This window comes from Lycium barbarum, chromosome 3, assembly GCF_019175385.1.
Source record: "Lycium barbarum isolate Lr01 chromosome 3, ASM1917538v2, whole genome shotgun sequence".
NCBI lineage: Eukaryota > Viridiplantae > Streptophyta > Magnoliopsida > Solanales > Solanaceae > Lycium > Lycium barbarum.
This window is the reverse complement of record NC_083339.1, coordinates 136,847,460-136,861,835: the sequence shown is the minus strand read 5'-3', so window position 1 is coordinate 136,861,835 and position 14,376 is coordinate 136,847,460. Positions and strand designations below refer to the sequence as shown.

At 35.2% G+C, this 14,376-nt stretch overlaps 1 protein-coding gene across 1 annotated transcript; it reads left to right on the top strand.

Annotated features, from left to right (window-relative positions):
* The first annotated feature begins 7,273 nt into the window (after positions 1-7,273).
* On the top strand, positions 7,274-11,109 carry LOC132632821 (rhamnogalacturonan I rhamnosyltransferase 1-like). Its single transcript, XM_060348920.1, has 8 exons — positions 7,274-8,246; positions 8,814-8,881; positions 9,008-9,096; positions 9,203-9,368; positions 9,461-9,750; positions 9,829-10,033; positions 10,121-10,278; positions 10,524-11,109. The coding sequence occupies exons 1-8, from the start codon at positions 7,949-7,951 to the stop codon at positions 10,777-10,779; spliced, it is 1,530 nt and encodes a 509-aa protein (XP_060204903.1). The 5' UTR covers positions 7,274-7,948; the 3' UTR covers positions 10,780-11,109.
* Positions 11,110-14,376: the final 3,267 nt, after the last annotated feature.

Genomic DNA, 14,376 nt, shown 5'->3' with positions numbered 1-14,376 from the left:
GTGTGGTATATGATTAATGAATCTACCATGATGCACAAAGATGGATTCCCCCAAAGAAGATGGGATATATGTTAGTTTTTCTAACATAAGGAGGAGAGAATAAGCAGCTGAGGAATATGTTATGAATTATCATTAGTGTGATCCTCATTAAAAGGATAATTCAACTCAAATGCTAGAAGCATTTGCTGACCCAAAATTAATTTCTAATTTCAGCTGCAAAATGCTCCTATTAAATTCATGTCCCTGAAGGACATAATCTACAACATGCATGAAGCGTGGTACACTAATCGGTTCCAAACGCAATAATCATTGAAAAGAAAGAGGAGCAAATGGTCAATGATCATTATAAAGAGGCAATGTGCTCTTGAAGAGCCTACAACATAATACTTCATGAAACCTCATGAGAGGTTTAGGTACCTAAAAATAATGGAAGTGATGAGATCTCAATAAGTTATGTCACATTGGGAACCGATATAAATGATATACCGTCGACGATATTTTTGACACAAATATAGCGCAATATTGTAAAAGATTGTGAGGATCTAAATTCTACGTCTATTAAAGCATGCTAATGTAGAAATTATTATCAAGTGAAATGACGCATCTTGGTAAGCGTAAAGCTTATTGGACCTGCTGTCCGGACACCAGAAGATGTCATATATTTAGATAGAAATAGATGTTGTCACAACCTATATGAATCACTTGAAAATGAAATATACATGAAAATCCCTGAAGGATTTAAGATGCCTGAAGCATGTAGTTCAAAGTCTCGGGAAATGTATTCAATCAGATTACAAAGATCATTGTATGGTTTGAAGCAATCCGGGCACATGTGGTATAACCGCCTTAGTGAATATTTGTTAAAGGAAGGCTATATCGGAGTTTGTTGTACTTGCTGTATATGTTGACGACATAAACCTTATTGGAACTCTTGCAGAGCTCAAAAAGGCAATTGATTATTTAAAGAAGGAATTTGAGATGAAAGATCTTGGAAAGACAAAATTATGCCTTGGTTTGCAAATTGAACATTTGACAAATGACATTTTTGTCCATCAATCTGCCTATACAGAGAAAGTGTTGAAACGATTTTATATAGATGAAGCACATCCATTAAGTACTCCGATGGTTGTTCGATCACTTGATGCGAATAAAGATCAGTTCCGACCTCAAGAAAAGAATGAGGAAATTCTTGTTCCAGAAGTACCGTATCTTAGTGCAATTGGTGCACTAATGTATCTTGCCAATACCACAAGGCCTGACATAGCATTTTCAGTTAATGTGTTAGCGAGACATAGTTGTGCTCCTATAACGAGACACTGGAACGGAATTAAACACATACTGAGGTATCTAAAGGGGACGATCGATTTGGGCTTATTTTATTCTAGCAATTGCAGTCCCGATCTTGTTGGTTATGCCGATGCAGGGTATTTATCTGACCCACACAAAGCTAGATCTCAAACAGGCTATGTATTTATTTGTGGGGGCGCTGCTATATCTTGGCGATCTACAAAGCAGTCTATTGTGGCTACCTCATCAAATCATGCTGAGATAATAGCTATTCATGAAGCGAGCCGTGAAGTTGTGTGGCTGAGGTCAATGATACATCTCATTCGAGAAAAGTGTGGTTTGAAATGTGATAAAATACCCACAATCTTATATGAAGATAATGCAGCATGCATTGCCCAATTGAAAGGAGGTTTTATAAAAGGAGATAGAACGAAACATATTTCACCAAAGTTATTCTTCACACATGATCTCCAGAAGAATGGTGATATTGATGTGCAACAAATCCGTTCAAGTGACAATCCTGCAGATTTGTTCACCAAATCTTTACCAACTTCAACTCTTGAGAAGATGATATTCAAGATTGTAATGCGAAGACTCCGACATCTGAATTTTGGTCTTCGTCAGGGGGAGTGAAATACGTGCTGTACTCTTTTTCCCTTAACCAAGGTTTTGTCCTATTGGGTTTTTCTTGGTAAGGTTTTTAATGAGACAACTCTCAAAACGTATTACTAGATATGTGTACTCTTTTTCCTACATTAGGACTTTTTCCCACGGGGTTTTTTTTCCTAATAAGGTTTTAACGAGGCACATCATCTATTAAGACATGGACATCCAAGGGGGAGTGTTATGAAATATTAAATGTGGATGTCCACCACTCTAGAAATAAATTCCCACTTCCACTACACAAATATAATGCCTCTTCCATTATCTTGTACCATTTTAATGGTTCTTCCATTATCTCATATTTTGAATGACATGTTTATTGTTACCCTTTTGTATGCCTCTATGCACCACTATAAATAGAGGCATAGGGATTCATATTGAAGATACTTGAACAACACTTGAAATATATTGGGATGAATAAGAAATCTCTCATCTCTTGTCTCTCTTTATCTCTTTATTATTCTTGCTTCATCTTTTGATATATTGTACTAACTCTTTAGAATGATTTTATAACAAAAATGAAATTTACTAAAATTGGAGAAAAAATTAAAGATGTAATCCAGCCCATCTACTCATCTAAGGTTCATGGAACCGGGGTCCAAGCAGCTAAATGAGTTACTGCCAAGAATTGAAGAAGCCAACGAATCAAAATAAATATATTTGACAAAGACAGCTGTTATTTCTTTTTTTTCGCGTGATTGGTGCATCAATTGATCTTTCAACACATGCCATAGAATTGGTAAATTTATATCATTGGAGAATTTAAAATATATTTACTTCAGTTTCAGAATAAAGAATATTATTTCTAGGATACATTAGTAGTATCATTGGGGTTCAAAATTATGTCATTGGAGAATGTAAAATATATTCTATCAATCGTAATCTGAGAGGAATTAGAGTAGTTGATTAGGAACTATCATTTAATCGTGGACCTCTTAGGAGTAGAATATCTTTTGCGCTAATAATTTTTTGTTTTATCTCAACTAGTCACGACTTCACTCATTTTTTTTTAAAATTTTCAGTTTGACATTCCATAATATTTAAAATTGTAATAACAAGAAGACTGAACTAAAAAATCATACATTCGCTGGCAATACAATCAAAAGTTGCCACCTCCTGTTTGAGATTAATATTTACATTTGTATAAATTGCTCTTATTATTAAACTTTTAAGCGTCACGATTTTGATTGGTGGTTTATACTATTTCGGTCGTTTTATAATTGGGAGATCAATAGAAAGAATAAAGATCATAGCCAAATTTTCCGTTGAATTACATTTTGAATATTGAAAGACGTATTTAATATTTTTTATCCAAAGTCAAAAAAAAAATTAACTTGTTAATCCCTCTGTCCCTGTAAAATAATTATTTTATTTTATTTTAGTTTTAATAAGATGACTTAATCCCAAGGTTGACTTAGTTTGTTGAGCATGTGATCTCCCAAATTAGGGGTCTCAAGTTCAAAATTCTATGCATGTTTTCTCAGCCGAACTTGTCGCACGTGACTTATATATTATGGTTTACCTCCCTTGTGCTATTATACTATAGGGAGGTTTACCTTCTGCGCATCCGAAAAAAATAATAATTGCACGTTTCTTTGTTAACAAGAAAAATAATAATTTACAACCATATAAATATATATAACTTATTTTAGATACTTTTAAAACTTTTTTTTTTTTAAAAAATAACATTGACCGATCAAACACGATCGCATGAGAAAATACTATACTAGTAAAATTTTACTTCAAAGTGAAATATAAAAAGTGAGGCGTGGTGTGACATCTAATTGGTAAAAATGATGAGTGTGTGTGACATGTACAGGAGTGGTCCATAGAATCTGTCACGACCCACATTCACAATAATACTTTGCCCCACAAAGAGAAACAACCCAAATATGAATCGGGTTGTGGGCCACACCACTAGCAGTAGGTTCAGCCCAAAGAGGCCTTAATTGTTTCATTTAACCCGTGACCCCCCAATCGACCGTTCTGACACATCCTCTCTCACCTACTTAAAGTTAACTTGCCGTTATAACGGTGGTACCGACACTCTAACGGTACGGCCGCATCAAAGAAAGATCCAGTTGTCATTTCTTGCCCCTTTTCAATTTATCGCTTAGCGTACTTCTCGCCTATCAGCCGCTCTAAATATTCTTCCGAAAATGGAGTTTCACCATCTATAGAATCTGCATATCTGTTGAATAATTTTGAGGCGATTTTGTCTTTGCTTTAAAAGGTTTAACTACAGCTTTCTTATGTCTGGAGTATTTTCCACCATTTTAAGAAATCACCAATATATCTTATCATAAATGGATTCATAATTTTAAATTTAATGGATTCGATTTTTAAATTTTTGACATTGAATATTATATTTTAAAACCATGAATTCTAATATGATACATGTTGGATTTTACTATGTGTTTACATTTTTTATCGAATATATTGGACTTGGATACTAACATCCACCTCTGGACGACTGCACCCCATGGGTTTGAAAAAACATGTAAAGATGGTTCAATCCTATGAGCTTAGGCCTCTTTAATTGAATTTTCAAATGTATTTTGGGAGCATTAGGCTAAACTTTATGTAAAATTTGTTCTTGTAACAGGTAGGTAAAAAGAGGCTGAAAATTTTGTTGTGCTTTTTATCAGTTTGTGTTTTGTTGTTTGATGCTCTATTATAACATAGATAAAAGAAAATTTTAAACAGAGTATTTGAGAAATATTCCGAGGATAAGTTAAGTTCTATGCTATTTATTACTTGAGTCTCAACGCTCAGATCTTATCTTCTTGGTCTCTTAAATGATTAATAGTACATTACATAAGTTTTCCCCTGGCTCCTAGCTGCTTCCATAGGATGGAGTTAAATTGGTCAGTGCTGCAATTTAATTCTCCTGTTCAGACGCCCATGATTTCCTATTTTCTTTATTTTGACCAAAAATATCTAGATGTTGTTTTTAATCAATTACTAACAGCCGCATTTAAGAAGTGTACTATTCTAATTAATTGTTAAAGAAGGAAAAGTAAACAATTAGTGACATCAGTTACACAATTTAGAGCCCATTTGGATTGGCTTATAAGTTATTAAAAATAACTTATAAGCTGTTTTCAGCTATTTTTGAGTGTTTGGCTGGCTAGCTTATAAGCCATTTTGTGCTAAAATAAGCCTAAAAAAATAATTGAGCTTGTTTGTTTAGCTTATCTAAAACAGCTTATAAGCTAGTTTTTTTAAGTCCATCCAAATAGGCTCTTAAACTAATCATTATTGTACCGCAATCAGAATATTTATTTCCTTTTTCATTTGCTTTCTCCTGTTCATTTGATATTGTAAATTGTAAATTGACTTTGTATTATTTATTTGTAGATAGTGCATTTGTCAAAATACATATCAGATACGTGGATAATTCAAAAAGATATCGCGTGCAAGATCGAGTGTAGTCAGAACCGGCTTAGCAAGGCCAACGTCAGATAGAGCCCAAGACAATTAATGACCAGACATCACTCTCCGGCTTAAGCTTAAGCCAAGTACGGTTTGAACTTGTTAGGCCGGTAACAAAGGGTTTCGATCCAGGGGTCGAATGGCCAAAAAGTCATCACTGCCCCGTTATGATAAGCCTCACGAGTGAACTGATCCCCAATCCACTTCGACAGTTACGTATGCACTTGTGTAACATACTCAATGTGCATCCCTCTCCCTCATTTGTATCCCATCTGATTTTCATCAGATCAACTGGATAAGCTCTCAATCTGTAACAAGAAAGCAAACCCTTACTTTCCCGGTGACAAAAAACTCAATAAGATTTTTTTCCTACTTTTACTTTATTGCTTTACAGTTTGTTTTTGTTTATTTGTCTTATTACCGTTATTAGCATCAAAAAGTTAATATTTGATATAATCTGCGTGTCATTGACCTCTAAATCAAATTAATTAAATTATCAATTTAGAGTTAAGCAGATGGAAATAGAAAGTAGGGATCAATTCACTCTGGTGTTGGCACTTCCATGACATAGTAATATAGTAAATAAAGAGGGACAAAAAGTAAAACTAAAACAGCAACTAAAAAAGTAAATCGTGATAAGAATGTCAAAAGAATGTGGATAAAAAAGGTAACATAAGGTGGTGAAAAGCCAAAAATAAAGGTTTTTCTTACTCCAACCACAGAAGTATCGCGAGATATTGTCGGTGTCTCTATATGCCCTTATAATACAGCGATACAGAGGTTGTTGTACAGTCATCTCATGGCGCCACGTGTAAATTTAATGTGGCTCGATCTTTGACACGTCTGACTGGATTTATAGTAGTCGGGCCCTAACCGATAGCAATACAGCTGGCTCTCATTTATTGGTTAGTATTTTCCAAATTTGCCTTGGTTTATAATTCATCATCACTGTTCAATGTGTGGAGGAATCTGGTGTGCCCCGCTTCATACTCCAAAGTTTGCTCCCCTTTTATCTTTCCTCTCATTGTTCTGTTTTTGTTTTTTTTATTGCTTATTTAGTTGTTGAATGGATGTTCTGTTTTTTTACACCTGTCCCCACTTTGAAAAAAGATTGACAGCCAATTAACAGTCAAATGCCCAACTTTAGCTCACGAATCACGATCAAGTTTCAATTTCCTAAATTATTTTCTAATAAACACGTTTGATTCATGTGAAGAGAAAAAAAGAAAGACACGTAGCAGAAAATGAAAATTACAATATATATTTTAAGTAATAGAAAAATGTATATTAAGGACAAGCACACCCAAGTAAGATAAAATAAAGACGAACTGCTTATTTAATGTCAAGTTTACCAATAGTTATCGAAGGTTATAAACATTTGATAAAAGTGAACAAAGTCACTACTCTTATAGATGTGGAGGGAAGCAAATAAAGATGTAATATTTTTGGCGAACGATAGCCACAAACATAAAAAAGATTTGTAACTCGATTACAAATAGATTTTATATGATTAGTTTTTTTTTTTTTATGGAAGTCCTTTCTTAATTCCATTCATCAAAATTTATGGGCTTATGGCTTATTTTCACTAAGTACGAATTGACCTAAACATATTATTACAATATATTAATCACATTACAGTAACATACTTTATAAGGTTATACCATTTGTTCATTTGTATGATAGGAATTGATAATGACATAATCAAACAAAGATTACCTTGAACTAATTTAAAACCAAAAAAGGAAAAAACAATTCAAAGAGACAACTTAGTTTAAAAAATAACCAAAAGAGAAAAAAAATATTTAGATAACAACTTGAGACTACAAATACTTGCAGTTGGCTGGACCAAATTTGAAAAAAGAAAAACGAAAGAGGAAAAAAATAAAATAAAAATAACAGGAAGGGAAGTGTGGAAGTTGCCGCATTTGATAACCACACCCACAATAAGCAGTCCCCCTAAACCCACCACGCGGTGCGTGTTCTTATCTCTCTCTCTCTCTTCTTTTTTCTATTTGTCCTCTCTCATTTTCTCTCTCCTCTTCACAATTCACAATTCTCTTTTTTTTTTCTCTCATCGTCGCTTCACCAGCGGCGGCACCAGATTCCGGCGACACGTCACCCGTCTCGCCGGAAAAATCCACCACAAAATCTCGGCCCACATTTCTCATTTATTTATTTCTTTCTTTTTTATTGATCTCTCGCATCCCTAAGAAAAAAGCTGTTTTAATCAATCAGTTAGGGTTTGCTTCCGTTATTACTGAAAAAGTCGATTTTGTCCTTAATGTGCTAGAGATTTAGGGTTTATGGTGCTGCTTTTGGAATGAACAGTGTCTTGAAGATCTAACAAGACAAGTTTTGTTCACCTTTCTGAAGGATCAGATTTGAGCAGTTTGATCTACTCATTTGTTGCCTTCAAATTATGAGTGTAGGATTTATTAATTTCCTTTAATTTCTGACTGGTTTTGGATACTACATTATCAACAAGGCGTGAGTAAATTCATTACTGCACTGAGGGAAAAACTACAAACAAGAAAGGTAAGATATTTCGTTGTATGGGTGGGATATGTGCAGAATAGAGGGACAAAAGAGTAAATTGGGCGTAATGGGGTTCAAAACAGGGGGTTTAGGTGATAGTCGTGTGGAGAAACTGAAAACTTCTATGATGTCGAGGTCTAGAATGAAGTTATGGATGATAAGGGCAACGACTTCGATTTTATTGTGGACTTGTGTGGTTCAATTGATGACTTTAGGAGAGACTTGGGGTCCTAGAGTTTTGAAAGGCTGGCCTTCTTGTTTCTCACAGGAGTCTGCTGCTTCATTTGTTGTGCCTGAGGTCCCTACCAGAGTTCTTCCACCTAAAAGTGAGTATTCTTTTTAACTTACAGGTGTGGCTTTGTTTACTTAAATTGTGTGTCGTAGTTGGTCAGCTTTCGGAAACAGCCTCTCTACCTCGCAAAGGTAGGGGTAAGGTATGCGTACATCCTACTCTCTCCGGACCCCACTTGTGCGATTACACTGGGTATGTTGTTGTTGTAGTTGGTCAGGTTTGGTGGGAAGCAAAGAGATCGTTGTACATATTCTGAAATAGCCGTTGGGTATTACATCATCTCAAGTAATGGCTTGTGTAATGGATGTTTTGCTGATCGCCTTTTTTGGTGGCCTGATGCTAACTATAATTGAGATACTTGTGAAATATGTGGTTGAATTATTTGAATATATTGCTTGGGAATCTTAGTTGAAATCACCAAAAGGTTCATGGCCTTATTCAGGTTATTTAGCTTCTTGTGCAACGATAATTGAACAAAGTTGAGAATTTGCTTCCTCGGATATTTGTTTCCTCCCTTGTTGTGTTACGAATTTCTATTTCAGAACGTATCTTTTCATAAATTCCCGAGTCCTGACAGTTGGCATAATTATTTCAAATCCAGGGGTTTACAAGAATAATGGTTACCTTATGGTTTCATGCAATGGAGGGCTGAATCAAATGAGGTCTGCGGTGAGTTGCTTACTTAAGATAAATATCAGTTTAGTGTCGCGTAATGAAGTATTTCAATTAGGGTGACCATTTTGAGCTTTATAGCTGATAAGTCTCTCCTCTCCGTCCTCGGTTTTATCATTGCAGATATGTGATATGGTTGCCATTGCAAGATATTTAAATGTGACTCTCATAGTTCCTGAGCTGGATAAAACCTCGTTTTGGGCTGATCCAAGGTGTGTCTCCTTGAGTATCTTGATTTTTGTCTTCTAATTACGGATTGCTTCCTTAAAATATAAGGGTGATGATGTGGTATGCTTAACAATACTTTTTGACTTGCAGTGAATTTCAAGATATTTTTGATGTTGATCATTTCATAAAATCCTTGAGAGATGAAGTCCGAATATTGAGAGAGCTACCCCCAAGACTGAAGAGGAGAGTAGAGCTAGGAATGATTTACACCATGCCGCCTGTCAGTTGGTCTGATATTTCTTACTACCATAACCAGGTTTGTAGGTTTAGGCCACACTTCTTTGATGACGTGGGTTGGTAACTCAACATTCTTCTGTGAGTACTGATGGTCACATTTGCTGATTACAGATTCTTCCCTTAATCCGGAAGTACAAAGTTGTTCACTTAAACAGAACCGATGCTCGGCTTGCCAATAATGGTCAACCCATGGAAATTCAAAAACTGCGTTGTCGAGTAAATTTTGGCGCCTTGAAATTCACCCCTCAGATAGAAGAGTTGGGCAGAAAGGTCATTCGACTTCTCAGGCAAAAGGGTCCCTTCATGGTGCTCCACCTGAGATACGAAATGGATATGTTAGCCTTTTCTGGCTGTAGTCAGGGATGTAACAAGGATGAGGTTGACGAGTTGACAAGAATGAGGTAAATTTATATCCTTGTATCAAGTGGAGGCAGTCTTTAGTGGTCTTTCAGTGCTGGGCTGATATAATCCTTTTGCAGATATGCTTATCCATGGTGGAAAGAAAAAATCATAAATTCAGATTTGAAAAGGAGAGATGGTCTCTGTCCCTTGACACCTGAAGAAACTGCCCTGACTTTAAGGGCGTTGGACATTGATTCCAGCATACAAGTTTACATTGCTGCTGGAGAAATATATGGTGGACGAAGGCGAATGGCTAGTCTTTCAGCAGCTTATCCTAATCTGGTAATTAGAAAGTGCAAGCTAGTTTTTTAGCTGCTTATGTTGCCTCAATTTGTGGACTCACAGTTTGCACTATTTTATGTTGGGCAGGTGAGGAAGGAGACACTACTAGAACCTTCCGACCTTATGTTCTTTCAGAATCACTCTTCTCAAATGGCTGCATTGGACTATCTTGTTTCATTGGAGAGTAATATCTTTGTTCCTACATATGATGGAAACATGGCCAAAGTTGTTGAAGGACATCGCAGGTATATCCATCTGATGAAACTTTTTATTTTGTGTTGGGTTACCATGTACCTGGTTTGCTTTCGATTGGAAGTCATTACCAATTAGTAATGCCCATTACATAGGAGGTTTTCTTGTTGGTTTGCTGGTTTCAGTATGACTTTAACTACATATGGTGTTTTCTTATTGGTTTGCTGATTTTCAGCACTAGGTTAACTTCAGATTTCTTTATGTTGTGTTAAAAATCTCGAACATCTTATGTATGTAGATATCTTGGGTACAAGAAAACTATCTTGTTGGACAGAAAGCTTCTAGTGGATTTGATAGACCAACATACAGCTGGATCATTGACATGGGATGAGTTTTCTAATGCTGTTAAGGAAGCTCATGCTGAACGTATGGGCAACCCTACAAAGAGGTTGGTTATTCCTGACCGACCCAAAGAAGAGGATTATTTCTACTCAAACCCTTGGGAGTGTCTAGAACCATCTAATGAGGATGAAACACTAAGTAGCAGCATTTAAATCATGTTGGCGGTGGTAACACTTGTTCAGAAGAAAAAGAAAAAAACACTGCCATGCAGTTTCTGTGAATGATTTAGAGAAGATAGTTCTCAACACCGTGAGACAGTGAGAAAGCAGGATTTTGCTTCGAGGAGACTCTTGAAGTTCTGTGGGAGGTGAACTTCGATGGGCTGAGAAGACTTGAGAGCATGCTGGAGAGTACATTAAAACGTTTTTACATAAATTAATAATCGATTTCCTGTATAGAAGCTTCCCCTGCCATTGCAGGGTTACATCAACTCCACGGCAGTGTACACATAAGGGTGAAATATAGAATTTGTTTTACTGCAACTACGGACCCAGCAATTTTTAGGTTCCATCCCATACCTCAGTTGTTGAGGCTTCATTCTATTATGCCTCAACACCCCCTTTTACAATCTTTCTTCTTTTGTTTGTATTTCCACTATCTTTTGCCATTAGTCTTCTTTGCCAACTGCTGTTCTGCAATTACATTGTGTCGTCATCACGATTGTTACTTACGCTGTTTATAGAGAATACAAAATTCATTTGCTTCAGCAAAGGCATGACCTTAAGAATGATATTTGGCAAGAGGTACAGAGAAAATGGTTTTGAGTTGTAATATGCGGTTGGTAAGATGAGACTGTAACGAGGGAAGCGAGGCCAATTTTGTAGTCAACGTTGGGTATATGTCATATAAAATTTAGGCTTACATCTATTCATTCTTGGAAAATAATATTTATATGATGAAAAGTATATGAAAGTGATTTGCTTTCTGCACATTCCCCTGATGACTACTTCATAATATTCCAAACTATTTGTTTAATTAATAAAGCTATGTACCATCTGCCAACGAACTCACTTTAGGATCCTCCACCACCTTAGAGGTGTACTATTTATGCAATGTTTATCTAATACAGCTTAGTGAACCGTAACGGCAAATTAATGCTGAAATATGTTTAAATTCAATTAACAATTGCTTTTAGACCATCCAACTGTTTAGACATATAAGCTATAAACAAATATATATGCAAAAAATAAAGGGGCAAGGTTAGCTGTAAAGGTGCTTACGGGTCTTTCTTTTCTTTTTTTTTGCTTTTGAAGTATTAACGTCAAATAGACTTTTATAAACACAACTCATAGCGTGAAAATATTGCATACATTGATTTCGGTGGCGACTATAAGCAGACAGGGAGATTAAGTTTATGATATACGGTAGTGGGAGAGCAGGCGTGCATTATTATTATGATCAATAATTCACGTGTAGGTCGGCTAATACCTGAATTTTATGGAAAATAAATTTTGTAACATTATATTTCATGTTTACTTACATTATAGTAAGTGGAGACGACTAAAATAGGTAAAAGGCCAACGATAAAGCCACTATCAGCACTTAAATTAATCTCCAATAAGATAATCGTGGTACTCATTCTTCCAATCACTAGTGCTTTAGTGCGTCCATTCTAGTTCTAGTTGGAATTATCAATTATTCAGCTAGCTTTCAATTATCAGCCACTCTATTGCCTTACATTATTCACTGGCAGTGGCCTTATTCAACCAAGTTTAAAATGATCATAGAACAACCCAATTTACTCGCCTCTCAATCCTCCCTTCTTTTCAAACAACCCACTTTAATTTCCACTGATGAAACCAAGAAAATAAAATATTGACATAACCCACTTTAATTTCCACTGATGAAACCAAGAAAATAAAATATTGACATAACAATAAAAGAAAGAAAACTGATAAAGAAAAAAAACAAAACATAAATGGATTCATTGCTTTGACTTTTCTGGACTTGGGATGTGGTAAATGAGTCAATCCCAAGAAACTGTAGTATGTACATGCTGTAGTTAATTATATTATTAGTATTTGGTATATACATTATTCTATCTAATTTGAATGATCCAATAAAGGTCAATTCTCGAGGGAAGAATTAGAGGTGTCAGTATATTCATTTTCAGATTCAAGTGCATTTCTCTCTTTATGGCTCTATATATGCAACTGTCACTCCAAATTCCTACTTCGCCATTGTACATTTAATGGCACTATAATAGTAAAGAGTAATTCTTTTACTACATGCAGAATTCTAACGACCGTTGCTTTGGTTTTACACATCACAGCTGGCTAAATGGTGTACATTATGTAAGTCAGCATTCAACAGCCTTTGCTGCTCTCGTGGAATATATATGAGTAACATGTGCGGAGCTAGAGTTCTAGTTATGAGTTCGGCAAAATCAGTAGCTTTGCCTAAAACTCTGTATTTTTGTCAAGGAATCTTAAATTAATTTTTAGAAAAATGATACTCCCCCGGTCTCGATTATGCGGCATTATTTGACTCGGATTGCAGTTTAAAAAAAAGGGAAGATTTTTTAAACTCGTGGCCTAAAAACAAGCCTGAAACAATTATGTGACTATAAATCATTTCATAATTAAGGGGTAAACAATAATTTTAAAGTTAAAGTTATTTGAGATATAGAAATATGGCATTCTTTTGGGACAAATTAAAAAGAAAGTATACCACATATATATATGGTATAGAGAGTAATATATAATCTGATTAGTGTCATTTCTTGAGTTTTAAGGAATTGTAGTCACCAACTCCCTACACTTTTCGTATATCTAATATTAAGGCAGCATGATTTATGGATAGTGATGTTTGGTGAGGGTAGCCGGTAGAGCTTCGCTTAACTTTGCAAAACAGATAGACTGCGTCCCTATTAGTATAGCTTAAACAATAGGAGTATTAATTTTTAATTAATATAATTTACGAAATTAATAGAATATCTACAGTAGTGGTTGGTAGATGATTATGGGAACAAACCTTGACGAAAATAAGGTAGAATTGGCGGCGATTCCTCGTCCGATTGTTGTTTGTAATATTACGTTTGAGTAATTATCATGAATGAATATATCCATGCATGCATTAAGTAGGGAGACAGTGTACCAAAAAAATGAAGTAGGGAGACTAGTTAGTGTGTCTACACTTCTTTTCAATAATTCTTAATTTCTATTAATGTTATTGTTATTAGTTGTAGACTGTATCAAAGTAAACTTTGACGCTCATTAAATCCCCAAAGAAGAAGTGTTTACCAAGCTTGTCAATAAAGGCAAATAAGTAATGAGAAATCATCAAGGATGGCTTCTTTATTGGCGGAACAAATGGACCATGCCAAGCACCTTTTAAAGCCCAGAAGGTGAGAATTTTGTTTAATTGTCCAAGTAGGATATAACCAAATGGTAACAAGGCTTATAATTGTGTACAAACTTCTCTTGATTGACGGGCTTTCGAGAATATCCAAATGGACTGGATCATGTGAATACATGTCGAAATATCGGTAAAAATATGGTCCACTAGCCACTTTTTGATTATATTTTTAAGAATTAAGTAGTTATTATTATTGAAGTTCAATTTTTACATGTAAAACCCCAAAATAGTATCTTGAAATTTTCCACTTGTGCAAGTTGAAACTCCACGATAATGACTATTTTTCAACTATAATTGCTGAAGTATTATTTATGATTTTTTCCTGGAATAATAAGTAATGTGTTATAAATATCCAACTAGTGGATATCCATTAATTTGGAAATATCCCAAAA